The sequence below is a fragment of the Sciurus carolinensis genome, chromosome 9 (assembly GCF_902686445.1).
Source record: "Sciurus carolinensis chromosome 9, mSciCar1.2, whole genome shotgun sequence".
Classification (NCBI taxonomy): Eukaryota; Metazoa; Chordata; class Mammalia; order Rodentia; family Sciuridae; genus Sciurus; species Sciurus carolinensis.
In genome coordinates this window covers 140,813,704-140,841,514 of record NC_062221.1, presented here as the reverse complement: position 1 = coordinate 140,841,514, position 27,811 = coordinate 140,813,704, and the positions used below count along the sequence as shown (strand labels likewise).

The 27,811-nt window shown below is 51.4% G+C and overlaps 1 protein-coding gene and 1 pseudogene across 10 annotated transcripts in view; both read right to left on the bottom strand.

Moving 5' to 3' along the window:
• Pcbp3 (poly(rC) binding protein 3) overlaps positions 1–27,811 on the bottom strand; it is a 230,443-nt gene that overhangs the window by 53,471 nt on the left and 149,161 nt on the right. For 5 of the 10 annotated variants that reach the window (XM_047564155.1, XM_047564153.1, XM_047564157.1 and 2 more), the window contains one exon: positions 23,226–23,354. In XM_047564155.1, the coding sequence (XP_047420111.1) occupies positions 23,226–23,235 (10 nt within the window). In that variant the 5' untranslated portion in view covers positions 23,236–23,354. Of the gene's footprint in view, positions 1–2,152; positions 3,605–3,738; positions 5,186–23,225; positions 23,355–27,811 lie in introns of those variants that run through there. The other 5 variants (XM_047564160.1, XM_047564161.1, XM_047564151.1 and 2 more) reach the window with 3 other exon arrangements.
• Positions 19,729–21,458, bottom strand: LOC124992795 (MAP kinase-activated protein kinase 2-like; annotated as a pseudogene).

The following is a 27,811-nucleotide window of genomic DNA, read 5'->3' as shown; positions in this document are numbered from 1 at the left end:
CAAGGCTGCAGGTGATGTGGACAGCAAGTATTGAGGTCACGTGGGTCTCCTTAAGGGCCACAGTAAGGTGGGAGGGGAACACAACTTCCAGCTTCCCTGGGAAGGGTGTGCATGGGGCTGGAAGACCCACAGACTAATGACTATGCAAGATTCATTCATCGGCACAGGAAGAATCATAGCTCATGCTCAAATGCAACAGAAAAATAAGCTAAAATTAGATAGACAGGTCATTCCTTTTTTTTCTTTTTTCTTTTGCGGGGTGGGGTAGGGTGGGAAGGTATCAGGGATTGAACTCAGGGGCACTGGACCAATGGGCCACATCCCCAGCCCTATTTTGTATTTTATTTAGAGTCAGGGTATCACTGAGTTGCTCATCACCTGGCGTTTGCTGAGACTGCTTTGAACTCTCGAGCCTCTTGCTTCAGCCTCCCGAACTGCTGGGATTACAGGTATGCGCCACTGTGCCTAGCAACAGGTCATTTCTTTTAGTGTCTTAATATCTTAATACTAGTAATACTTCATTATAATACTACAAATGGCAATGTACTAAAGATACAACACAATACAATAAAATCTTTTAAAAAGATAAAAGCTAAAGCAACTAAAACCATTAAAATCTTCCCAAATGAAAGGAAGAATTAAGAGGAAAGATAAAAATAGAAATAAAACAATAAATGTTAGTAGTATTTTAAAGAAAATAAAAATGAGAGTTATTAAAGGAAAATAAATGATTTAAGTAGTTAAAAATCAAACAAAATTTAAAACAGCCAAAAATAACCGAACAAAAATAAATTGAGACAAAAAAAAATGAATCAAGAAAACTTAGATAAGAAACTTTTAAAGAGAAAAACTGGACTAAAAGCTATGGAAATTGGTTTGAAAGCCGAGACAGGCTGCCAACAGCTGACCCTGAACTGCTGCTCAGGAAGCGTCCTCTGCAGAACCTGGGTTGGGGTGGGAGCAGCACTGAGGAGCTTGTTGATGGGGCCACAGAGGTTCAGGAAGACCTGGTCACAGTGACGCAAGCAGGAGGCCTCTTGGAGACAGGTGTGGAGGGCACCCAGGGGTCTCCCCAGGCCTCCTGCCACCAAGGACCTTCAACATGTGCACACACGCACAAGTGTCCTGGAGGCCTGGCCACAGGTGTTGACGCTGCCGGTGAAGAACACAGGCAGTGGGATGGTGTGGGGACCAGGGTGGCAGCATGCCTTTGCACGTGCTCCCCAGGGGCCTGGTGGTCTGTCTGGGTGGGCAGCCTCAGCAGGGAAGACTGGAGGTGGTGGGAGACTGCTCCCGCCTCCCCCTCCTGCTCCCAGCTGGACGCTGGGATTAGACTTAATCCCCAGGGCAACGCATCACGGGGAGGTGCTGGGACGTCAGTCGCTGATGGCCAGTTAATCCTGTAAACCTCTCGGCTGCCTGCCTCATTTAATTTATTTTAATGGGTTTGGCTTTTTATTGCAATGCATGTGTTTGGGAAAGCCACAGACATGTATGTGAGAGACAAACCCTGCATCTCTCCTTGCCAAAATGCAGACACAGATTCATGAGCATATTCCTGAATACTGCACGGGTAAAAGTCAACTAAAAAGCCCTCTGATCGGGAGTGTCAGTTCTGAAGGTGGTCCCTCGACTCTGCTGGGAGGAAGTGGTCACATGAGCCCTGCCCAGCAAGGATGCCCTGGGCAGACCTGAAGGAGGCCTGCAGGCTCCTCTGCTGTGCAACAAGGCACGAGTCCCGCCTCTTCTCAGGTCACTCCTGCTGCCTGCTGTTTCTGGTACTGAGGGCTGCGCACAGGGGGTGAGAACAACTGTGCTGGAAGGCAGGTCCTGCGGCAAGGAGCCTAGGAGTCACAGGGATCTGGGTGCGTCCACTGCCGTGGCCCCTAGGACCACTCCCAGGCTCAGCCACATCAGTCTCGGTCATCTCACTCTCCTAGGTCACCCAGACCAGGGGTTTTATAAAGTTTGACTGTCACAGCAGCAGCATCCTCTCTTAGGACCAATAAAAAGAACAAAATGAAAGGCAACACGAATGACAGCAGAACTGCCCTGCCTGGGACCTGAGCCTGCTGGAGCCTGGCCAGGGCAGGCAGGGCTCAGCACTCTGGGAACACAAGGGCTGCGGAGGGGACGAAACCCCTGGACCCACCTGCCTCGCGCTGGAGCAGGTGCTGGGCCTCTTCCTAGCCCTGCTTGGCTCTGTGACTTGACTTTGAAGTGCAGCATCATCTGGAGGCCACAGGGGCACAATCTGAAGGTAAAGCCCGAGCGTCTCGTGCCCCAAGCGTGTGACTGCTCATTCACGACATCCAGAGTGAAGCAGCTCCGGTCAACTCAGGTAGCAGCTTCAGCTCAGCAGTGTCCCCTCGTCACCTTGTGGGCTTGCACTCTGAACCCACTCTTCGACTAAAAGCATCTTTGAGAGGCACCCTGGTGCTGCATGTGCCAGGGCTGGGCCCACCATTACCATGCCCTCATTCTGGTCTCCTCGTGGGGTTGGGGATGGCAGACCTGACAGCCTCAGGCATCCTGACCGCAGGGCTCCACTGCCTCTCACAGCCCTAGACATGGCTTCCTGCACACAAGGCTTGGGAAGACGTGCAGTGAGAACTGCAGATCAGACGTGGGCAGACCTGGCCCAGCGTATTGTGTGCAGAGCTGCATGGCCCACGCTCTCCAGGTCTGCAGGGCACATAGGCAGCCTGTATGCTCCCAAACTCCACTCCTCAGAGTCATGCACGGTGCTCCTAGTTGGTGTCCCCTGCCACTGGCCCCGTGGACATCTGTCGGTCACTCGGAGTCCCTGTTTCTTAAGAACTGCGTCTTTTACTTCTGTTTGGTTGCTGCTTTTGCACTAATGGGCCTGGCACTCTTGTGCCTTTTGGAGTGGCATGACCTAATGCCCTGATAGAAAAAGATGGCTTTTAAAAACTGACATGGGATTTCTGTACCTTTAGCTCATTATCCCATCTCAAAAACATTTGTATTTGGTGTGTGGTCAAATTCTAAATTCAGTGTTTTTTTAATTGATGAGTTTTTCCATTCCTAATGACTTAAAGGCCAGTTTGATTAAAGCAAAGCAAGCACTGGGGATGTAGCTTGGTGGCAGAGTACTGGTCTAGCACGCAGGAGCCCTGGGTTCAATCTCCGGAACAGCAAAAAACAAACAACAACAACAAAAAGTGAAAGAAGAGCACACCCAGCTGCCGGCCCCCGCTGCCATCTGTCCTCCACCCTGACGTGCCTTGAAGACTCCACTCATCCCTGCCCTCTTCTGACGGTTTCCAATGACTGTACTGCACAGGTACCTCAGTGTGGGGGCACGTACACAGGGCTCGAGCCGGGCATATATGAGGGGAGGGAAGGGCTGCTGAGCCTGGGGAGAGGGTGCTGGCAGAAAAGAGGGTGCAGGTAGGCGACGTGAACGCATGAACCCTTCAGAGAGCTCAGCGGGTCTGCCTGCAGGAAGGGCAGGAAGGCAGCGTCTGCCTCAGGGGCAGGGCCTCACAGCCCCAGGCTCTCCTGGGCTCGCCTGCCCCTGCTGGGCCCCACCCAGACAGGTCCTCTCCTCCCCTGAGACCATTTGGCCCTGGTTCCTGGCCACTGTAGCCCTTTCCTCTCTCCTGACTACACCTGTTCACCTGGACACCTCCAGTGGTGCCCTTGTCCCAGGACTGGAGGGTGTGGTGGGATGCACCCTCCCTCCCCCAGCATTCGCCTTGGGCTCCTGCTCACCTTGAAATCCAGTAAGAGGGGTCACTTTCCTCTGGGTTCCACCTCCCTGGCCTCCCATGGGTCTCTCAGTGGAGTGCATGAGCAGCAGCCTGTCTCCTTCCTAACAGGAAGGTCTGCCACAGGCAATGAACCCTGTGATTCAGCCATGAGTCCCCACAGGGGACTGATCACCTTGGACATGTGGTCACTGGACAGTACAGGCTGCTCTCCTGACCAGGACTTCCCCTTTCAGTCACTCGTGCAGTTGTACCAGGAGCCCATGTGACCTGCACTTAAGCGTTCACTCCTGCATGGCTGCACCAGTGCTTCTCCAACTCCTGGGGACATCGCACCTCCTGGAAGGCTTGTTCAGCTCCAGATTCCTGCTCAGGCCAGAGCTTCTGAATCCAGTCGGTGTGCAGGAGGGAAGCTGTGACTGCCCCTCCAGAGTGTCCAGGTGGGAAGCTGTGACTGCCCCTCCAGAGTGTCCCAGGGGAGGGGGCGGGCTCACAGTCAGACGCGTGCTGAGCGTGCAGGGGAGATGTAAAGAATGGAACCCAATCACTTCCAGCTAGCCTGCAGTGCCCACAGGGTGCTGCCAAGCCCATTCGTTTTGCCATGGATGGCCCTGCTGGCCCTAAATCCCAGCGTCCAGGCCTGTTGGTTCTCTGAGTGCCCCTGGCTAGAAGGCTCCAGCTGTGGAGGCTCCTGGCCCCAAATATTTCTCAGGCAGAATGCTTTATCCAGGCTCCTGGCCCACCCAGCAGGGCCCAGACAGTGTACACTCCCTTGCCTGGAGTGTGGGGTGCAGGGTCAGAGGGGACCCAACCAAGACACTGTCAGGCCAACTGCACCTGCGGCCCTTCAGCTCCCAAATGAGTCAAAGCCAGCACAACGAGGGCCATGTGAACAGGAAGGCCATCCATGGTGCCTGAGGGCACAGAGGCCACTGGCGAGAAGCCTGGGGATGGGTGGGCGAGGCACCCCTTGGTCTGTGTAGCACACCCTAATCCGCAAAGTGCCCCACTGCTTCTGCACGGTTGTGGCTGTCAGCCTCTCACCGGAGGCTGAGGGGCAGGAAAGACGGCCAGGCCTGCCCCTGAGGCAGCAGCCCCTGAAGGCAAACAGGGCAGACAGGTAATAATTTTATAATCTGACGTGGACCCTCATGGTCATCACAAGAGTACGCCTCTGTCCTGCCACAACACGACACGACTAAGAACCACAGTAAGCCCCCCGAATGGGACACACATTGGGAACCCATTGGGAAGAGGGAGACGATGTTAAAAGCTGCATCAAAGTGCGGCTTTCCCCAGGCACAAAAGAATATTTAAAACCATCAATAGGAAAAACACTGAATTCTTCTATCCTGCTTTAGTGAAACAGAACATTTTCTTTTCTCAAGACTAGAACCTGGCCAGGCGCGGTGGTGTGTTCCTGTAATTCCAGCAGCTTGGGAGGCTGAGGCAGAAGAATCATAAGTTCAAAACCAGACTCAGCAACTTAGCGAAGCCCTAAGCAACTGAGAGAGACCCTGTCTTTAATAAAGTACAAAACAGGGCTCAGGATGTGACTCAGTGCTTAAGTGCCCCTGGGTTCAATTCCCGGTACCAAAAAAAAAAAAAAAACCCAAAAAACTGGAACCTGATTAAGGAAACAGCCTTTTAGAACAAAACTGGGGACTCATCCTTCCTCAGGCTGCAGTTGACAGGAACTGGTATTATCAAGTGCAGGAAGTTTCCACGGCCTTGCTCTAAGAGGTAAGTTTCTTGTGTTACCACCAGGGGTACAGCTGCTGTTCTATACAACTAAAATGTAGGACAGCTTATACCCTAGAGTGTGGGTATTTATTTCTCTCATCCTGACCATACAAAAAGTTAAAGGACAAATTTAAAATATTTTATCTCTGAAAGGCAGAAAATTGTTCCCTGATACAACAGACTAAGATCAAACCCTATTAGGACTCTGATCCTGGCAAACTATCTCTGAAACATTTTCCCAGCGAATGTAAACACTAGCATTCAGTTGGTATGCAAGAGGAAGAAATGGTCACACACAGAGACCACGAACACCACCTCCTGCACGTCACCAACAAGCCGTGTTCGTCAGAGGGGTCCTCAGCTAATGGAGCTCTTGATTCATTCAGGCAAGATAGGACATTTTGTTAGTTATAAGCTGCAAAACTCATATTATCTTTACAAACATTTAAAAACTATCATACAGTCTGTGTAGCTTTATCATGCAAGAAAGTCACATTTGACACCCTCCCAGAACTAAAAGAACTAGCTACCTCTCAATATTGATGTTGAACTCCAAAACTGCCCATCCTCCATTTGTTAGAAATCGGTGGGCATTAACCTCATTCTGATATTTGGGTTTCACAGTGTTCCTGCCCGCAGGAACAAACAGCTCCACCGCTCCCTTCGGAGGGCAACGTCCCTGGATGGCTGGTGTAGGGCCCCAGTTCCTGAGAGAGACCAGCATGCTCAGGGTGGGGTTCACATCCCCGTCCACATTCACTATCTCTGACAAACATCCTTAAGACTCTGTTTACTGTCCTACAAATAATGTTGCTTTACCCGTGCAGAGCATTAGAACAACGTCGACCGTTCAAAAGGAGCCATGTCATTAGAGCAGAGCAGAGCAGAGCACGGTCCTCTAAGCATCTGAGACCACTCGCACATACAGCCCAGTCTCTGCCTTCCACCCGAGAAGAGTTCTGTGCACAGACGGTCATGGCCGTTCCTACGAGCAGTTGGTCCCAACAACCCTCACATATGAGGACTCTACTTGCCCTGCCACACCGCCGGGGTCTGCTGTACTCAGGTCTGTTGTCCTCGCGGTCAGCCTTGGCCACCTGTCCTGCTCCGCTGACTGCTTACCGGGCCCACAGAATCCCCTTACCTCAGAACAAAGCAGCCCCGTGAGGTCGGGAGGATCGCGTTGGATGTGGGTACCAGACAGATGGCCACTCTCCCTGTTTAGAGAAGATGAAACGCTAAAGGAGAAAAATTAGAGAGCTGTTTTGTTCTCGACTGAAGGAAGCCACCCATCCCATTGGCCTGGGGTGGGGACCGCGTGACATGGCCCAGGCACATGTGACCTACTTTTCGCCCCACTCCCCTTGTGCCCTTGGAGGGGCACCCAGTACTCGTGGGCTGTCATTCCAATGGCTCCTTCCCCCAGCAGGGCAGCTGAGCAAGCCAGCGTGCCCGCAGGACACAGGCTGTGGCAGCTAAGCCCCTGGAATGGGGGGACCTCGGCCCACATTAATCCAGACGCAGCTCTTCAGGCTCGAGCTGTCATCGCTGCTGCCGACCGTCTGTCTGCCTGTGGACGGCTTGGGCAGGAGGCAGAGCCTGCCCATCGGCCCTGGGCTGGTCCTGGGCTTGGCTGGCAATACACTTGCAGGTTCTCAGGGAGCTGCATCAGGAGGTTATTCTTCACCAGGACGAGGGCCTGAAACAGCACAGCCTGGATAGCCTGCCATTTGTAATTCGCTGTAATCTGCCCTGAGACACAAGCCCACACGTAAGCCCAGAATGGATGAGTACGCTGCGTCCTTGAGAGCAGTCCTGATGTGGGCTGTGATCTGCACAGGAGGAATGCAGGCACTGACCCCAGACCCCAGGGCTGAGGCACCAGAGAAGGGGACACATACATTGGTCCATCCACCAAACCGTGCACTTCTGCCTCCAGGTGAGTCAGCCTGCCACTCCGCTCGGTGCCGTGTGCTACCTTCACCCGTCTTACACAAAGGCCAGATGACATAACATCAAAACACGTGTAGACACTTGGTAGGAATACCCAGCAGGGCTGCGGGCTGTGCAGGAGATGCAGGCGGCACCAGGGAGGTGTTCGCGGCTCTCCAGTGCCCACCGAGGCACAGAGGAGGCGTGGCCTGCAGGCCTCACCCACCAAGTCAGCCCCATGGTTCATCACAGAAATCAGAATGACCACATTGTGGACGTTCTCCACAGAAAAACACATCCGTAGCTAGTCATTCCCAGAATGACCATCCATCTGTGGTGTCAGGAAGTCTGCCTCTTTAGATTTTTGTCCAGGTGGGTTAGTGAATTTCTTCAATTAGAACAGGACCAAACTGCCCACGTTTGTCTTGTTTTCATGCTAAGCATTACATGCTCAGCAGTCCTCTGTCTTAATGTACTTAGGTCTACCCAATAGTGATTGAATTCCCCATGGTATTACATTTTGTGCATAAGATTTTACATGTTCTATTTTATACACTGTAATGCCTCAGAATGTAACTAGCCTGCAATGACTGAATATGCCAGTAGTCTGAATTGCATATTAAGCAATATTTTAATAATTATCTTTAAGGTTTCCATCCAGAGGTCATATGTTGGAAACTAACTCCACTATGACAGTATTGGGAGGTGGGCCTTTAGGAGGTGGTAAGGGCATGAGGCTCCCCTCATGTATAGATCAGTGCCATAGGAAGGGGCTCTTTTTGACCTCCCATAGAGTGTTCTCCCCTGCAGAGGACACCATCTTGAAAGCAGTGATCACCTCACCTGACAGCGCCCTCTGGAGGACACAGCACTCCAGGCACCATCTTGGAAGCGGTGAGGGGCCTCACCAGATGCAGTCTGCTGACATTCTGCTCTGGCTTCCAGCCTCCAAAACTGTGAGCAACAGGCTCACACTACTCATAAGTCACCCAGTCTTGGGTATTTGTTATGGCAGCAGGAATGGTTAGGACAGTATCCTTGCATGTGCCTCTCTCTGCCCTCCTTTGTCTTCCTAGAACCATGTAGAACTATAATTTCTGTGTCAAAAGATGCACAAATTTGAAGTTTCTGGTGCACAGTGACAGGCTGCTCAGTCAGTAGATCTCCACTGCTGTCCAGCTGGGCAGACTTTGTCCTTGGAGACATGTCCTGGAAGCATGGGATCCAGCACTGGTTAACAGGAGGGAGGAGGAACAGGAGTGGGCATCAGGATGGCCTTGTCACATCCGGCCCTGCTGGCTGGGTTCACCATGCAGCAGCTCTGGTGGAGGCTCTGATGTTCCTGCTGTGGATGGAGACAGCAATGGCACAGTGTCACTCATAGCTCACAGTCACAAAGCTCAGGGGATGGAGCTGGAACCAGGCTACTGAAGGCAGTGTTCTTCCCACCGGACACCCAAGGGAGCACTGGATACTGACTGTGGGTCTGGTGTGGGTATGTCTGTGGTGACTTTGACAAAACAGTCTTGTGGGAAGTAAGTCAAAAGTGACAGTAATGACAGACACCAAGAACCTGGTCGCTGATGCAAGAAGAGATGGACGGAGGCTGCAGCAGACGTGCAGTCAGAGTAGTGACAGTCTTGCCTGCTGCATGCAGCGGGAAGAAGGAAGGAGGCAGACCAAACAGGAGTAGAGAGGCAGGCTAGGTCCTTGAGTCAAAAAGGACAGGAAGCAAGTATGTGCTGAGCCCAGGCTCCCGGGCTAGAGAAAGAGCTGAGGCACACACAATAGGGCCAAGAAGGAATGGGCCCGAGGGAGGAGGGAAGCAGAGGCACCCAGGAGGCAGGAAAGACAGGTGTCGTGTGCAGGAGGAGCTGTCGCTGAACTGAAGCTGCTGGAGAGACAAACAGGTGAGGAAGAGAGGAGCAGCTGGTGCTGGCCCTGTCCTGAGCGGCCGCTGCCAGCATTTTGATGTGGAAGTTGCATGGTGAGTCTACTGTTGGCATCTCCTGGCCAGGAGCGTGATGCCAACAGGGGCACCGCAGCTCCAGGAGTCACTTGGAGGGCAGAGATGGGCTGAGGGCAGAGCCTGTCACTACACCACATGGCCACCACTGGGGTGCTGGCCCACCTCTGGCAATGCCACACTTTTCCACTCCCCTGGCCAAGCTATCTCCCTTTCTGTCCTTTGAACTAGTGCCACTGGCTTCATACTCAGTAGAAGGCTCTGCTCTGCCCCTGCAGGAGTGACAGCGGTGTAAGGTCCTACAGGGAGGTGTCCCTTCTTCCCACATACTGTATCGGTATTTGCTGTACGTCGTGGGCTGTCAGCCAGTACTCTGTTACCTCTTCTGTTTGCCTCTGGACACTCTTCGGGTTGGTTCCTGCCCTGTGACATGCCCTTCGTTGTGGGCTTTGTACTTTGAGCTGTCTGCCTTGTTTGTCCCTCTTGCCTCCTTATCACAGGTGCTCCTGGCTTGCCCCAGCTTCCTGCCCAGCCCTGCGGCCAGCCACTTTACTGCAGCCTGGTCCTTTTTACTTTGGACCTATTTCAGCAGGTCAGAGATAAACAGCCACATGAGTAGCAACCGTGAAGTGCGTGTTAAAGGTGTATGAACTAAACTTGCTCTAACATGCTATACACATTGAGTTGCAGAATTCTAACTGATGTCAGCCTACTCAGCCCTTGCCACTTACTGCAGCTTACTGAAAGCATGGGGCTACTGGAGCAGTTCTTAGGGAAATCAGGAACCTGATGGTGTTGCTGTGAAAATCAGAAATGGATTTTAAATTTCAAGATTAGGAAGTGTCTGATTAGCCTTTCCCCTGAAACCACTGGCATACTCAGGACCCGTGACAGACTGCTGGGGTGGATGTAGCGGCTTGGAAAATCTCGGGCAGGCCTGTCGCTGAGCTGGAAGTGAGCGATGCCTACTCTGGCCATGTGATGCAGTTGCCTTTGCCTCTGTGCCAGCAGCCAGCAAGTCAGACTGAGCCTCCATGGAGAGAGAGCTCTTTGGGCCCACACACAAACGACTCCTATGTCTCTCTTGGGGCCATGTGTCACAAGGGGTTGGGGTGGGCATTCCTGGGCCTGCCAGCCTCCAAATCCCATCCAGTGCAGTCTGTACTGGTTTTGGGACCACCAGGGCCCGCTCTCTGTGCTCCGTGGGAGCAGCTCCTTTCTCAGGCATTCATGTGCTAAGGGAAGGGGCCGCCCCTCCACCTCCTTGGAGAGGCCTCTGACTGTGGACCAGCAGGTGGACACCAGGCCTCGCTGGTGAGGGGCCTTACTTACCAGCCCTTGCCCAATGGCTTAGAGTCTGTGACCCTGTATTCAAGGAGCAGGATGGAGTGCAGCCTTTTCTGCGTTCCTGTCTGAGGGCCTCTGAGTGTGTATTCCTGAGTGTCCACTCTGTCTGGAAAGGCCATTGGGCCTTGCACAGAGCCCAGTGAGGCCCAGAAGGGTGCTCTGGGCAATGTGTGGAGATGGCACAGGGATGGCACAGAGAGCGGGCCCTGGTGGTCACAAAACCAGTGCAGACTGCACTGGATGGGATTTGGTGGCTCACTGGGAATGCACCAGTCACCTGATGGCTGCTTTCTCAGGGTTTCCCCAGTGAGTGAGACGCTACCTGTCAAGACCAGCTTCCTCTAGGCAGAGGCAGGGGAGCCAATCCTCCACCTCTTTTTGGGAGGAGTGAGGCCTGCTGTGGTGGAAAGACTCTCTAACCAGGACACACCCAGCAGAGAGGGTTGCATCTGCCCCTTCCTAATGCACAGCCATGCTGGGGATCCCACATAGCGTGCCTCACCCTCCACCAATCCTCTCCTGCCTGGTCCCCACGGCCTGGGCTCTGCTGGCCAGTTCTACCTGGTCCAGCAAGGCTTGCTCTGCCCTCTGCCACCAGCTACACTGATGCTAGGCACTACCCCAGTGCAGGTACTGTGGTAAAGCACCAGGCACTCCTCGCCTGCTTGGTGCCTGCCTTCTCTTGGATGGCAATGCACACAAAGCAGATGAACAGAACGTGACCGGGGTTGGCAGAGGGGCTACTCTGGATCTTGCGCAGGCTCTTTAAGGAAAACCTCACTGAGAAAGACTTCAGAGGGAGAGAAATGCTGACCCTAAGATGGTGCCATTCTTGTCTGGCCTAACCTTGAAGCTGGGAGGTTATGTAGGTGGAGGACTCCTGCCTGCTGCCTAAGATCACTACTAAAGGACTTTCTGAAACCCCACAAGAGATCTCTTCTCCCTCTACATGTGCCCCTGCTTTGCATGCCTCCCACGTGTGTGAAGATTTCTGAGGCACAGTTTATCTTTAATGTTTTCCAAGATGCCACAACGTGGACAGGATGACCTGGTCAGAACACAGTAGCAGCACCTCTACCAAAGAGCTGATGCCAACTCCTGCCTGGGGTCTTCAAGACCAACAAACTCCTATCCAAGCATCTTGGGCAAATTTTTCCCCTTCTTTTGCCAGCAGCAATTTGCCCTTGCCTCAGCCTCCTTGAATGCACCCACAGCTCACCACGGCACAGAGTTCCCTGCAATGCCCTGCTGGTCCCAAACACACTTACCGACCTGGGAGAATGTGCATCAGCTGGGTCAGCAGAGGCGAGACTGGAAGGTCCATGAGGGGCTCTGGGGAAGGGCTAGCAAGGCCCTGCGGTGGGTGAGGGCAGGGCTGAGGAGCAGAGGAGGGTGCTTTGGGGAAGGGGTGACTGGAGCAGCTGCTGTGGGGAGTGCCATGGTCCTCGGGCCCTGCCTCTCAAGCTGACTCCCTCAGGGAGGCTCTCTATGCAACATCCCCAGAAAATTAGAAAGCAAGACCCTACGGGCAGCATTATTTCCTTCCCTTCCCCCAGGATCTGCTCCAAGTGTGGACCTAGAGTGGATGGTTTGCCACTGTCATCAACATGTTGGTTCAGTGGTGGCCCTTCCTCCTTTGCTGTGGGCCTTCTGTTCTCCTCGGTTCCACCCATTACTTCTGCAGCTGTACCCAGTGCCTACATAGGGTGGGGTTTCAGGCCCTCCAGTACTTGCCACCATGCAGAGATGAACAGGTACGTAGTCCCTGACCCTAGGCAGTGCACGACCCTCACTGCAGGATCCAGGTCTGCCGGGCAAGGCAGAGGCTCCGACTTCCCTTGAAGCCCCAGGAAAGCACATCCCTCTCAGCTCTAACTGGCTCATGTGTGGTCAGCTGTCTCGAAGCCCTCCAGTCCCACTTGGACCTCCTGTGTGTGTGCCACGCTGCATGGTGTCCAGCTGAGGCCCTGGGCTGCTCCGCCCCTCCTCGTGGCTCTCCCTCTGTGGCAGGTTGTTGAGGGTAGGTCTATGCAGGCGGGGCAGGGTCTCCTGGGCTGGCCTGAAGGGGCCTCCTCCTGCCTGTGCTCTCGGCAGCCCCGCCTCCTCTTCTCCCTGGTGGAGTCAGAATGCTCTGCTCTCTCTGTTCTGTCACCATTTACTCCCCCAGGTGCCCACATCTGGGATCAAGCGACGGAATGGCAGAGAGAGGGGAAAAAGCAAGAGACTTATCCTGCCTCTTGGGATCACAGCTGTCACCCTGCAGGAAGCCTTGCCCTCCCTCCATCTTGGACTCACTCCATGGCCCTGCTGCTCCACTACTGCTACTCCATCTTCCATGGGGTGGCCTGGAGCTGGGTGTGGAACAGAAAAGAGCAGACTCTGGACCTACTCCCATTCTCTCTAAGCACTACGACCCCCTCAGGCTTCTTGGGCCCTTCCTAGACCTTCTCCAGGAGTGCCCTGTCAGGCTTGGGGCTAACTTGCAGGACTGGGCTACAGTGAACCCAGGACGGCACATGCTGAAGGAAGAGAGGGCAATCGCCTGTCCTGGGTTGGCTGCAAGGCAAAGAGCTTTCCACTCCACCAGCTCGCACAGAGTCTAGCCACCCTTTCTACCATCCACCTCATCAAAAAGGATTTGTGTCCATAGTGAACAATCCAAATGAAATGAGAGAAACAATTCCACTTACTGTAGCATCAAAAGAATAAAGTAGTTTAGTACAGACTTAATCACAAATGTGAATGAGTTAGACCTTGAAAACTGAAAGAAATTAAAGAACTCACGCACACAAAAACTAAGACATCTGTGTCCATGAACTGGAAGACAATGCTATTAAGATGCCAGTGCCACTAAAGCAATCTACAGGTTGAATGCGGAGTCTGTCAAAAGTGCAACAGTACTTCTCACATGTTTAAACTTCACATGGAGTTTCAAGGGACCCCAAATAGCCAAAACAATCTTGAAAAGAACAAAACTGGAAGTCACACTTCCTGACTTCAAAACTTATTATAAAGCTACGATCACCAAAATTGTGTGGTACTGGCATAAAAACAAACATACAAACAAATGGAATGAAATAAAAAGCCCAGAAACCTACCTTTACACGTATGGTCAAATACTTTTGAAAGGAGTGCCAAGAATGTTCTATGGGGAGAGGACAGTATTTTCAACAAATGGGGCTGGAAAGCCCAGGTATCTACATGCAAACAAATGACACATATCAATGTAAACCCCAAATCAGACTGAAACGTAAGAGCCAGGACCACAAAACCTTCATGATGTTGGATTTCATAATAAGTTCATGGCTATGACATCAAAAGCATAAGCAAAAAGTGAAAATAAATTACAAACAAAATTTAAAATTTCTATGCAGCAAGAGACATGATTGACAGGGAGAGAGGGCAATCTAGAGGCTGGGAGAAATATCTGCAAGTCACACAACTGCTGCAGAGTTAATGTAGAGTGTATAAAGAACTCTTACAACATAATGAAATCCAAGTGACTCAGCTGAAACACGCGCACTGGACTTGCACACGCATTTCTCCAAAGAAGCCGCACCAATGGCCAGCAAGCCACAAAAAGTGACCACATGACAGCTGTGGTTGGATGAGGCCTGTGCCCAAGGGCTCACACACTGGGGCTTCGTCCTCAGTGTGCTGCTGCTAACAGCTGGTGGGGTCTGGGAGAGGTCCTGAGGTCACAGGGGTGTGCCCTCAGAAGGGATTAGGAATGAGTTCCCCTGGAACCCAATCAGTCCTGGTCACTCTGTTGTCTTCCCTCCCTGTTGTACACGCTCCGTAGGTGTGATGCCATTCACGAGACCTTACCATGACTGAGCAGATATGGTGCCATGCCCTTGAGCTCCCAAAATTGTAATCTAATAAGAATATTTTTAAAAAATAAAGTACCAAACCTTGGGTATTTCATCATAGTAACATAAAATAGTTACCAATCATGAGGGAAATATGAATCAAAACCACAATGTGATAGCACCCCATCCCATCAGGGTAGTGATGATAGAAAAAAGAAAAAGAAGAAGTTGGTGAATTGTTGGCAGGAAGGCAAAATGGTGCAGTGACTCTTCAAAAAATCAAAAACAGAATTACCATATGACCCAGCAATGGTGCTTTTAGATATATTCCACAATAACTGAGATCAAGGTCTGCGAAACATATCCATACACCTATGTTCACAGCAGCTTTATTCACAAGAGCCAAGAGGCGGGAGCAGCCTGATGTCTGTGGATGGTGAGTGGAAAAACAAGGTGAGATCCAGATAGATGGTGGTGCTCTTCAGCTTTAGAAAAGTAAGGGCATTCTGACAGATGCTGCAACATGGAAGAACCTCGAGGACACCACGCAAAGTGAAATAAGCCAGTCACACAAGGAAATCGACGAACGCTCCCACTTGTAGGAGGTGCCCAGAGTGGTTGAATCAGAGACAGAGAGAGGGGTATGGGTGCCGGATGGGGCAGAGGAACAGGGAGTCATTTTGTGGTAACAGAATTTCAGTTGTGCATGATGAGGAGTCTGGAGGCGGGGGTGGAGACAGCCACACAACAGTGTGGAAGTTCCTGATGCCCTGAACTGTGCACTTAGAAGTGGTTAAGATGCAAAATTCTAAGTCACATATATTTTACCATAATTAAAAATGAAAATACATTTTAACAAAAGATCGTGGCAGTTACACCTGCACAGGCAGAGAAGTGCTATTCAAGATTTCAAGTCCATGGTCTAGTCCCCACACCGATCAAACTATACAGCCTCCCTGGGGCTCAGTTTATTGAGCTGTAAAACAGGTTGGCTGAGCTTCTTCAATACTTCAACTCAGAATAAAAGAGATTTTTATTTGCTTTTCTTTCATTTGTCCTCCTTGAACCCCCTTCTTCTTCCTATCCACAAGGGCTGACATGCTGTGCCAGCTGAGCTCAGCTGAGCACGCAGCCCCTCAGCATCGCAGCTCCCGGTGAGGCTGTGCTTGTCGCAGGCTGCACAGAGCGCTGCTTCAGAACCGCCCTCCAGGGTTGCCTGTGGGGCTGTGTTACACATTCTTGGCTACCTATGCATGTCTTCACTGACACAAATGAGGGCTTGACATCGCTGATCTTCCTGGAGCTCCCTCTGCGTGGGGCTGTGAGGTCCATGCTGCTCCCCTGTGCACGCCCAGTCCACGGTGCCCACTGCCCTGTGGTTTGCTTCCACCACGTTTTGTGTTCTCTCTCTTCCAGGAAGGAACACTGAGATCCCTACTGTACCCACAGAACACAACAAGGCGTGCGCTGTATGTGGGATCTCATCCCCTCAGAGATGCAGGGCGGGTGGTCGCCAGCTTGGTGACTCTCCAGCCCTGAAGGCATACCCTCCAGTGGGTGGTCTGCAAGCCTCCAGTGTCTGCATGTCACACCAACTGGCACGTGCAGCTCTCTGATTCTTGCAGGTTTGATCTGCACCAAGTGATGTAAAGTCCTTCCAGTTTCCATGTCTCTGTCTAGGAGTGAGTCTGAGCATCTCCACATCAGCCTTTCGCATTTTCTCTTCTGTAAATTTTCTTTCAGATAACTTGCCTATTTTTCTTTAGAAGTTACAGAGCATGTTAGTTTCATATTGCTGATGTTATGAATCATCACGAATTTAGTGGCTTGAAATCATACAAATGGACGATCTCACAGTTCTGGAAGTCAGATGTCTGCCACAGCCCTCACTGGGCTAGACTCCAGGGCCTGCAGGACTGTGTCCCTCCTGAAGGCCCTGGGAGAACCTCTGCAGTGCCTAGAGGCCACCACCAGTCTCCACTTCAAAGCCAGCACCTTGACATCTTTAGATCCGACTCTGAGCTTCTACCCACTCTTCCACATTTGAAGGACCCAAGCAGGATCATCTCACATAAAGGCTAAGCTTGCCAACAGTTCAAAGTTTTCTGCAACCTTATCCCTGCTGTGCAAAGGATTAGGACATGGGTGCCTATGGGACTTCATTCTGTTCCCATCCCCAGAATGGGGGCTTATTTAGACTCCCATGTGTGCTCAAGATATTGATGCCTTTTTGGTTTCAGACTTCTCCTTTCTCTCATTCCTCATTATTTTTCCCCCATGGAATCCTTCTTCAAATTCTTTTTTTTGGTGGTACTAGGGATTGAACCCAGGAGTGCTTTACTATTGAGCTATATCCACAGCCTTATTTATTTAATTTTGAGACAGGATCTTGCCAAGTTCTTGAGGCTGGCCTCTAACTTGTGATCCTCTTGTCTCAGCCTCCTGAGTTGCTGCTTTTTTGAAATCTTTAATTTGGTATGACTCAATTTACCAAATTTTTGTCCTATCATTTTTGTTTTTTTTTTAAATTTTTAGTTGTAGATGGACACAATACCTTTATTTATTTATTTATTTATTTATTTAATGTGGTACTAAGGATCAAACCCATTGCCTCACATGTGCTGGCAAGCACTCTACCACTGGGCCACAAACCCAGCCCCTCATTTTTGCTTTTTGAAGTGTTATTTATGAATTACTTTTTATGCCCCAGGTAATAAATGCATTTGCCAAGTTTTTTAAAATTATTCAAGGGTTTTTACCTCTCATGCTTAGGTTTCTATCTGACTCGATGCAAACAACACACTGTTTTGTGATCTTGACTCCAGAACATCAGGCCTTCTGGCTTCACTCAGTGTTGACAAAACTCATCTCGAATCTCTAAGAAACCTTTATACTTTCATGCTCTCTCATGTTGAGAAGTAAACTTCTAAAGGTTCACTGAATTCTTCAAAATCCTGAGATTCTTTTTTTTTTTGATCCCGGGACTTGAACTCAGGGGTATTCTACCACTGAGCCACATCCCCAGCCCTATTTTGTATTCTATTTAGAGACAGAGTCTCACTGAGTTGCTTAGTGAGGCTGGCTTTGAACTCGAGATCCTTCTGCCTCAGCCTCCTGAGCTTTATATTAAGTAGAGGGTGTTGAGAGCAGTGACAGAGGACGGGAGAGCAGTGACTGGGATCAGGGTCTCTGATGCCCTCGTGGCTGTGCCATGCCCGGTTCCTGGGAATGTTCTTGTGCAAGGGCTCAGGATGCCTAGCTGCTGTGGCAATGCCCTGCATGAGGAGGCTCTGTGCAAGAGTCCTACCAGCTCTGACCTTGATCTCGGGAAGGAAGGAACTCTTATGCTAGAAACCACATGTTTCACCAGCTCCCTTCTCCAGTTCCCGCCCGCCTTACAGTAACTTTAAACAGTGGACTTTCTTGAGAGCTACCCAGAGCTCCTAACTTTGCACTTTGCAACTGTGGAAAAGCTGCATAGGACATCCTAGTTCCTGTAACTTTCCTGAATACAAAGAATAATGGTTTCACAGTCTTTAACCTGATAGTGAGGTGTATATAAATAAAGATTGCTGGTGTAACTCTAGAACTGCATCTCCATCAGAGAGCAGAGCTCCACCTGATCCCAGCTTAATCTTCAAGATCTGTGTCTGTGAATCTTTATTTTCCACCCCTCCTTCGCCCCTCACTGGACCCAAGAGTTTGGTGAGTTTGGTCGTGCTGGTCACAAGTGGGGAGTGAAGGGAGGGGGAGGGATATGGGAGTAGGATGGACAGTAGTGAAACAGACATTATTATCTCATATACATATATGACTGCATGACCGATGTGATCCTACAATATTTACAATCAGAAAAATGAGAAATTACACTCCATTTATGTACGATTTGTCAAAATGTATAAATGCATCCTACTGTCACATACAGCTCATTAGAACACATTTAAAATTTTTTTAAAAATCCACCTGGAATTTTGATTGAAATCACAATGCATTTGTGAACTGCATGAGGAAAACAAACACATTTATGTTATTAACAGAGAAAAGCTGTGAAACCTCTCACTCCATCCTTGTCCTCTGAGTCCTTCTGAGAGCACCAGGCTCTTGCCACCGTGTTCCGTGTGCCCGCACTCATGTTGATTTCTGGTCACCTTAGGTGTTCTGGTGACATTGTGAACAGTACAGTATTTTTTAAAATTTAAAATTTTGTTTGGTTATCATTCATTCAGAAAAAGACTATTCATTTGAGCATTCTGATCCCACCTCCTGAAAATCTATTAAACTATTCTTTTTTTTTTTTTTTTTAACTATTAAATCTGTTTAGTAAAGACAAATTCGTTCATACAAAACAACAGTTTACAACAGTCTGAGTGCTTGACACACCATCACAGACAAGGGCAGTGTTGTAGGCACCCAGGGCCCTGCCCCCAGGCCCACAGAAGACCCAGAGGCCCTCCACCACCAGCCCCTGAGGGAGCCGCTCCCTCCTCCAGGAAGAGGAAGGAATGTGGGACCATGGCACTGAGGACTCTTCCCACACTGCTGCTCCTCAATACTGGGGGCACCCCCTCTCCTCACAGGCCGAGTCAGGGGGGATACAGTGGCTAATGGACAGGGGGCAGAGTGGGGACATCTTTGGTGCGAAGACTACCCCCACCCACTAGGCCACACAGTGGAAATTTGAGGGAGGGCCACAAAAGTGGTCCTACCCTTGCCCACAAAGAGTAGCTGGCTGATGCCCCAGAGCCCAGGAGACACCTGAAACACAGAAGCTCTGCAGTCTGACCTACCCGGGCTCACACACGTGACCTGAGAGGCTGCCCACTGAGAAATAACTAAAAATTTAAGAAAAATAAACAAGAATGGGTTAATAATGGCAAGAAGGGGAAACAGAGGCTATTCCGGTAGGTCAGTGCCTCAAGAGGCCCTAGGACCAGCACTACTCCGGCAGGAGTCCTGAGGGTCTATCTTCGCTCCTCTCTGCCTCCTGGAACCCAGCTAACAGGCCACGGAGGCCTGGCTCTGGGTCTGGACAGGCTTCCCAGGCACTTCGGCAAGCTCAGCACAGGCAGGGATGGGAGGTTCTGCAGCCCCGCCTGCCCGGCCCCTTGAATGCAGTCCCAGGCACAGATCTGGGCACGCGCACATGGACACACACACACACACACACACACACACGCACACTCACTCCTATCTGTCCAGCACACTGGTGACACCTGAGGGCTCTCCAGTAGAGGAGGTGGGTGGCAACCCTTCCAAGGGTAGCCTTGAGCCCCCAGAATGCCTGAGACAGTGGGGACCCAGGACTGTAGTGAGAAAACCGGGAGGGCAGAAGGGACAACACAGGGACACTCCCTGTAACAGTTTCCACAAATACCCTTGGACAAGCCCCAAACCTTTGCAGTATCCAGAGGGGAAGGTGTCTGGTAGAAAGGAAGGAGAAAAAGGGAAAGGACAACAAAAGAGGTTTCATAAAAACTCTAAGTCAAATCGCAGATAAAATTGCAAAATGAGCACAGGGGCGAGAGTTGCTTGCTCCCTCTCTGCAGCCTCCCAGGCCCTCCCTCTCTGGGGTGGCTGGGACCAAAGGCAGGACTCAGCTCCTGACGCTGTCCCAGGCTCTATGCAGCTGCAGAGGAGAGGAGGCAGAGTGGACAGTCTGTGTCTCTTCATTTAAAAAATAAATTCATGTTGAGTTATTGCTTGTCCTCCCGTGGGCAGGAGGGCTCAGCAGCTCAGTGGGCCAGGGCTGCAGCCTCCAGGGCCCGAGCCTTCTTCCGCCTCTTCAGAAGCAGAGGGTTGGATGCGTCTTCAATCTTTTTTATCTTGATTTGCTCGTAGTCGACACACATTGTGGCCAAGGCACTGGTCATCTCCTCCTTGACATCCTCCCACCGTTCCTTGTCCTCCTTCAGGACTCGGCTGGTGTGCAGTGGAGTTTGAGGGACCTTTGTTGATTGCATGATCCAGGGGTGGTTCATAAACTCTGTGATGGTCATTCTCTGAGTGGGCTCTGTTTTCAGCAGGTTCCGGATAAGCATCTTCACTTCCTCTGATACTTCTGACCACTCTGGGTTGGGAAATTCATACTGGCCCATTCGGATGCGAGTCTTCATGCCCAGAGAGATGGCAAGGCCGGGGTTGGAATAGAAGGGGGGATACCCACAGAGCAGAATGTACATGATGACACCTAAGGACCACATGTCACAGGACTTGTCATACTTCTCTGGGCCCAGCACTTCTGGAGCCACGTAGTACGGCATATAACAAGGAGTGGTCAAAGAGTTATGGCTGGTGGTTTCCTTGGCAAAGCCAAAATCAGTGAGTTTCAGAATGGCATTGGGCTTTTAGAGGTGTACAAGAGATTCTCGGGCTTGACATCCCGATGAGTAATGTTGATTGAGTGCAAATACTGGATGGCCTCACCAATGCTCTTCATGATTTCTGACGCTTCTCTTTCTGTGAACGCTTGGTCTCCTCGGTCCTGGATTCAGCTAAATAGTTCTCCACCATCCAAACACTCCATGACAATCAGCAGGCACTTCCTGCCTGCATAGAGGTTCTCGTAGACGTCCACGATTCGCACGATGTGTGGGCACTGGGAGGCACGCCAGTGCAGCTCCACCTCCCTGCGGGCCTTGGGGCAGTCCTTGAGCATTTTAAGGGCGAATTTCTCCTGGGTCCTCTTGTTGAAGATCTGCAAAACTTTCCCGTTGATGCCCAGTCCCAGGACCTGGCTGGTGACCTTGTAGTCTCGATGATGGTGTTCTTCTTGATCTGCAGGCTGGACTTGACGTGGAACTGGGGGAACTGCTGCGGGGGCAGCGGCGGCAGCGGGGGGTGGGGGGGTGGAGGGGGGGGTGTGAGGCTGGGCCCGGGGCGGGGGGCTGCGGCGGCGGCGGGTTGGCCTTGGGAGTTGGACAGCATGGTGCCCGGAGACGCGGGCGCAGAGGCGGGAGCCGGGCCCTCCTCCGGCTCCGGATGGGGTCCCCGCCACCCCCCCGCCCGGCTCCGAAGTTTGCTCCGGGCTGGAGCCGGCTTCCCCGCCCCGGCCCGGTTCCAGGCTCGGCAGGTCGTGGGGCTCCGTGGGTCCCGCCATGCGCCGCTGGCGCCCACCGGCCCTGTTCCCTCCCTCCCTCCCTCCCTCCCCCTGGGGGCCGGGCGCTCCGGGGAACGCGGGACTGCGGCCCGGCCGGGGGGAAGCAGCCGCGCGACAATGTACCCAGCCCCGGGAAACTATTCTGTTTCTTCTAGTAGGTTTTGATTTTCTTGATTTTTCTAAAACAGATCATCACTTTCACTTGCAAAGAATGCCAGCGTTACTTCTGCCCTCTGCATTCCTGGTGGTCCCTGCACAGGAGAAAGGCTCCACAGTGGTGGCAGAGCTCACCCCTGCCTGCTGACCTTGGGTGACAGCTTCTAACGTTCTCCACCAAGATGACATTCGTGGTGGACGGGTTCCTGGGCCACGTCTGGAGTTCTCTATTCCTGGTATAGGAGCTCTTGCCACTGATGGCATGGACCTCACCACCTGTTCTTCACCAGTTGTCAGGCCAACAGTCTACTTAACTAACGGATTGCACCAAGGCTGTTTGCACACCAGGTCAACCTGAAAGCCTGTGGTGGACCCTATTGAAACACTGCGTCCTCCTGTTTGTTTTGAATATACTCTGAATTTGGCACATTGGACTTTTCGTCATAGCTCCAGTAACTGGGCCTGCTCTTTCTTTTTACATGTTACATGATATTGGAGTCGAGATCAGGTTGTATCGGATCGAGGACTGGGGCTCTCCTCTGCTTTCTGGGATGACCTGTGTGAGCAAAAAGCCTTAGAGGTCCTTAAGGCTGGGTACAATCACCCGTGACACACATGGGTGAGGGTTTTTCTGAAAGGCAAGTCTTGATGATCATTTAACTGTCTTAATACTTACCGGCCCATTCAAGTTCTCTCTTTCTCCTCAAGTCTATTTTGGCACTGTAACTTTCCTGGAAAGTTATCTGTTTCATTCAGTCTTGTTGAGGCATGGCCATTACAGTACCGTAAGCCTTCTTCTTGGCTGTCATTTCTTATTTTTGTTCCTTTGATTGCCATCAGTATCACCCTTCTGTTTTCTTGAACCCTTCTTATCAGAAGGTTAACTACTCTTTAAGGGAACACCAGCTTTTAGCTCTGCCATTTTCTCTCTTTCTGCATTCCCCATTTCACTGATTTCTGCCCTTTTCTAAGCCAGGTTTGGGAAAGCCACAGGGACCATAGCCATAGGGTACCATGAGTGCCCAAAAGCACCCCTCCTGATGCTGCCCTACTTCAGGCTCTCAGGATCCACTCTCCAGACACCCCCTCAGTGCCTTCAGTGCCTAGTGCAGCCTTCTCCTCAACATTCAGAGCTTCCCTCCTGCTTCCCCAGCTCCCCATGTCAACTCCGGGTGAGTGACCACAGGCCGGTGCAGGCACTCCTGGGTGACTGGGACCTGAGGGTGCGCAACCACCACCAGCCCATGGACGCTGGAACAAGGGGCCCTTCCCCCAAAGTCCTACACAGCAGAACCTCAGGGCCCCTCAAGAACCAAAGCAGAGTAGGACTCAGGATCATGCCACTTCCAGCAGCTGCCTTCTTCATGGGTGAACTGGGCTCTGTGGCCCGTATCCCTGATGAATAAGCCAGAACACAGAGGGACTTCATGGTGACTCACCTTCCCCCATAGGCAGGCTCTATGGTTCAGAGCAGGTCCATAGATGTGAGTGCTAGGTGCACTGTGGCTCAGAGCATCATCACCAGAACAGGGGTCTGCAGAGGGGCTGGCTGGTTGGCGCCCGCCTACCTGAAACAGAAACACAGGGGCAGGTGAACTCCAGTGTGCATGGCCTGTCCTTAGGACTGGGCTTGGCAGGTCATTCCTTGCATTTGACAGAGTAGTGCACATCTCTGAACCATTCCAGTCTGAGGCCTGCGTGAGGAGATGTGTGCCAGCAGAGCTGGCCTGGGGAGGGCTGCCCGGTGTAGCCCAAGGAGGCAGCGCTGCACTGGGCGGCATCCAGCTCACAGTGGGCAACCCAGGGGAGATATTTTGGTAGACCATATCAATGTTCTTCTTATGTTAGTGTTTTTATCTGTGTACACCCTGACTTTGAAACGACAGCTGTTCAATGATATATTAATTTAAGCACATCTCTGGTTCCTACTTTCACAGCCAGTGAGATAATCTCTTCAATCTCTCCGACCCCAGTTGCAACTCTGCCCTTGGGAGCTACCCTCTGCACAATCTAGTGCTTCTCCAGAGCACCTTGTTTTCAACTCAGACTACATTTTCACTTTTTGCCTTGAGAATTCAGGTTTGCTGCCAACGCTGGCTCTGGATTCCCGGCTGCAAGCACTCATTTTAGAACATTAACCTCCTTGCAGTGTTTATCTTCTCCGTAGGTGCATAATTATGGCCTCCACAAACCACTGCTGTGGCATTGTAAAGGCACACCTATCACAGCATCCACCACCTGGAACTGTGAGACCACAGCACCAGTGGTGATCAGAGCCCACGCCGAGTGCTGATGCCTTTCTGAGGCACCGGGCAGCCAGCATAGTTCTGTCTGAGGGGTCTCCCTAGCAAGTGGTGCCCCACCACAGCAGGAGCTTCCAAGTGCAGCGAACAAGGAAAAACCAGTGCAAGGAGATCCCAGGAAGGATGTAGTGAACGCAAACCTCTTCTCTTCCCTCAGTGGGGAAGCTGTCACACGAGGGCAGCACAGGGCTCAGAATGCCGCTGGCTGGAGCATGAGAGACCACGGCTGTGGAGCTGGGCGCTGAGCTCCACGTGTGGGACACACCAAAGCCACTGGATGCACACTTTAAGAGAGGGAACTTTTGGCACATGGACTACATCTCAATTTAAAAAACTAAGGTAATATTTGAAAGTTAAGAAAAAAAGAAAGTAATGCAAGAGACCTCCCATTGAAAGTTGCAGATTTAACAGGTGTGCATCTCCACCCTACAGAAAGCAGCCAAATGATTCTGCCAAATGAAGAGGTACACGCCTCAGGAGCTCAGCAGTCAGGAGAGAACAACTGGGTGGTCCACAGACTGGAGGCTGGCGTGAGCCAGTGGTGAGCAGGTGGAATGATGAAGGATGCTGGGACCTGAGCCCACGAGGAGAGGCCCAGCGGAACCACCACTGGTCTGTGTGTGCAGGAGCACCGAGGGAGCCTGGTCCTCGGCCCTCCCATCACTAGCTGAGGGCCTTGGGGGCCCCTTCTCTCAGGTGGCTCACTCAGGCCCTGGGCTGACAACAGTGAGAGTGCTAAAGATGATGAGGTGTCAAAATCAAAGGTAATGCAGCAACGGGCTGTACATGGGCCTCCCGTCCCTTGTCAAAGGCCTCAGATTTCTACAGGCAGGATGATTCTCTCAAACCAGAACTAAGAATTCACTCATCAATAAAACAGGAGGCAAGAGAAAGGACCTACCAACTCTGTGCCTGAAAGACCTCACCGTTTTGTGGCCAGATCCCTGCATGCTCAGACAGTGGTGAAAGTGCAATGGAAAGGAGAGGGCACTACAGGTTGCAGCAGCAGAACGCGATGGCCCAAACCCCAGGAGGTGAGGATTCCGCCCAGAAGGCCAAGAATAGAGCATTTGACCTCATAGGTCAGGCACTGACTGCTAGGAAACCCACAGGAAGGGTGCAGCAGGGTATGGCACCAGAGATGATGATCTTGGGACAAGTGCTTCAGAGCAAGAAGAGAAATAGAAGCTGTGGTAGAAAAGAGAAGGGTGCAGAATGAATGGAACTGAGTCCCCCCCCGCACACACACACAAAAGGAACATGGGGTATCAGTAGGCATGCCTATTAAATCCCATCTCCAAAAGTGCCATTTAAAAGACATAAACACTGCATTTGCTGACCAGCAGGAAAGGATGCTCCTAGACAAAGAACCAGCAAGCCCCACCCACATCCCTCCACCGCCTGCCCCCCCAGACACAGACAGTTGTTACTGCTGATTCAGGAACTGTGTGCTTTAAAAGGTGAGAAAAGAGGCACAGAAAATCCCTTGGGGCACATGATTGCCTCAAAGTGAACCCCACCATAAGGTGGAGAACACCAACCAGCATTCCAGCACCAGGAAGTTGCAGGGGCAAGATCCAGATCACTGGAGCAAAGACCTACAACTCTTAAGAATGCAAGCCAGAACAAAACGAGAAGTTGCTAAAAGAGAACAACTCCAAGCGGAACTAAAGAAAAGGACAAGAACTGGAAATAAAGACTGTTACAAGGCCCAATGGAGAACTGATTCAACTGACTATACAAGGGAGGACTGGAAACCATCCAGAGAAAAAAAGGCAGAGCAAGGTAACAACCATCAAAGGGGAAGTGGACAGTACAGAGCACCAGCCAAGAAGAGAAAGCCACGAAGGAGAACCAACTCTTAAAATTAAGCCCTTACAAATGTTTTAGGGGAAAAAAGACTTAGAGTGGAGAAGGTTCATCCCACACCCAAGCAAGCTAGCCCAGGGTGGCGGCCCAGGCATGTAAACCAGTAAACCAGAGAGACAGAGAGGGTTCTCCACGCGGAGTCCAGGCAAAGGAAGCAGCCCACTTGGCAGAGGCAAGGACTCTGATGTCACAGTTCAGCCGGGGTCCACACCTTCACAAACCCCAGAGGACAGCAGGGCCACAAGGCCTCCTCTCAGCCAGTCAGACCTTTAGATATCCAAAAACATAAGCAATGCCTTTTTCATGTGCTTTGTGAGACATCTGCTGAGAAACAAGCTTCCTCAAACCAAGGAACACCTAGCAAGTTTGGTAGAACCAAGAAAAGCCTCTGTGGATCAAAGGCTGAAACAAAAACCGGGGTGATGAGAGGAAGATTTTGGAGAAAGCTGTTCTGAAAAGCACATACAACATGGGAAGCAGAGGTGGAAGACCTAGAGAGAAGGGTGAGCAGAGAATCTCATGGGCTGTGGCACAGGGAAGAGATGGGAGACATCAGCACACCAAGCTGGTGAGCAGTGGGAAAGGTCAAGGAAGAGCAGGGGCTTGGGCCCATGGAAGGTGGTATTCAGCTAGGGTTCTCTGCCCACAGCTCACAGTCCTGAACCCACAGCTCACAGCCATGGGTGGAGAATACTCAGAAGAGAAGAGATGCTCTCTGTACTGAACATGGACAGACTTTCCTCCTCTAAGCAATACTGTGTAGCAATATCCACAAGGTGTTCAAACTGCACTAGGTACCATTAAGTAACCCAGCAGCGATTTAAAGTACAGGTGAGGCTGTGTGCAGGTATTATGCAGATGCTGAGCCATGTTACACAAGGGACACAGGCACGTGTGGGTCTGGTATCTGTGGGGATCCTGAGACTAAATTTCTACAAATGCAGAGGGACAAACAGAAAACAAAAACATAAGTCTTCCTAAATGGCAGTGAAATTAAAAAGGGGGAAAAATCAAAGATGCCAAACCAATGAAAAGAAAGATACAATGAACGAGACATAACACACACACTCAATACAGAGCTGGCAATATGACAGTCAGGATGGAACACGTGGGTCATACCAATACTCAAATACCCTGGACGGGTCACAACCATCTGCTAAGTTTGGGCTGAGCCACAAGGCGACTGCTTCATACAGAAGATACTGCTGGGTGATAGACAAAGCAAACACTAGGCACTGGGCAAAGTACTTCTGGCCAAGTAAGCAGGCAAGACAGCTGGGTGCGACCTGGGTACCAACCAGACAAGACCCACCTGGCCCAGGGCACTCAGCAGGACCAGCAGTGGGTCCTGCTGCCGAAGGCCTTGCCCCACAGTGGGCTGGATGCTGAAGAGCATCAGAGCCAGCGGCACAGGCTGGAGAAGTGGGAACAGGAACAGCAAGGGCAGCCCAGCACCATCAGCTCAGGCAAGCCGAGAGCCCCACAGCAGGCGACTGTGTCAAGGACATGACATTAACTCCAGCACCACTGACAGCAAGCATTCATTCAAAACCCAGCTGAAGTCAGGGCCCAGGAAACCTCAGCAAGTCATGTGAAGCAGAACTGTAGAAACCAGGCCATCTCTTGACAACAGTAGTATTAGTAAACCAGAAATTAATGGGCTTTGACCAAAGGAGGTTTCATTTGTAATTGATGGGAAACGGCAATCAAATTAGACAGGAACACAATGAGATCAGAACTAGGAAGTGGTGTAACCAAGAGACACATTCCTGCAGCGACGACATGCTCAGGGAGCCTGGAACCCCAGAGCCCAGTCGAGGGGGCTGTGAGACGATGAAAATCCTAGTGAAGAC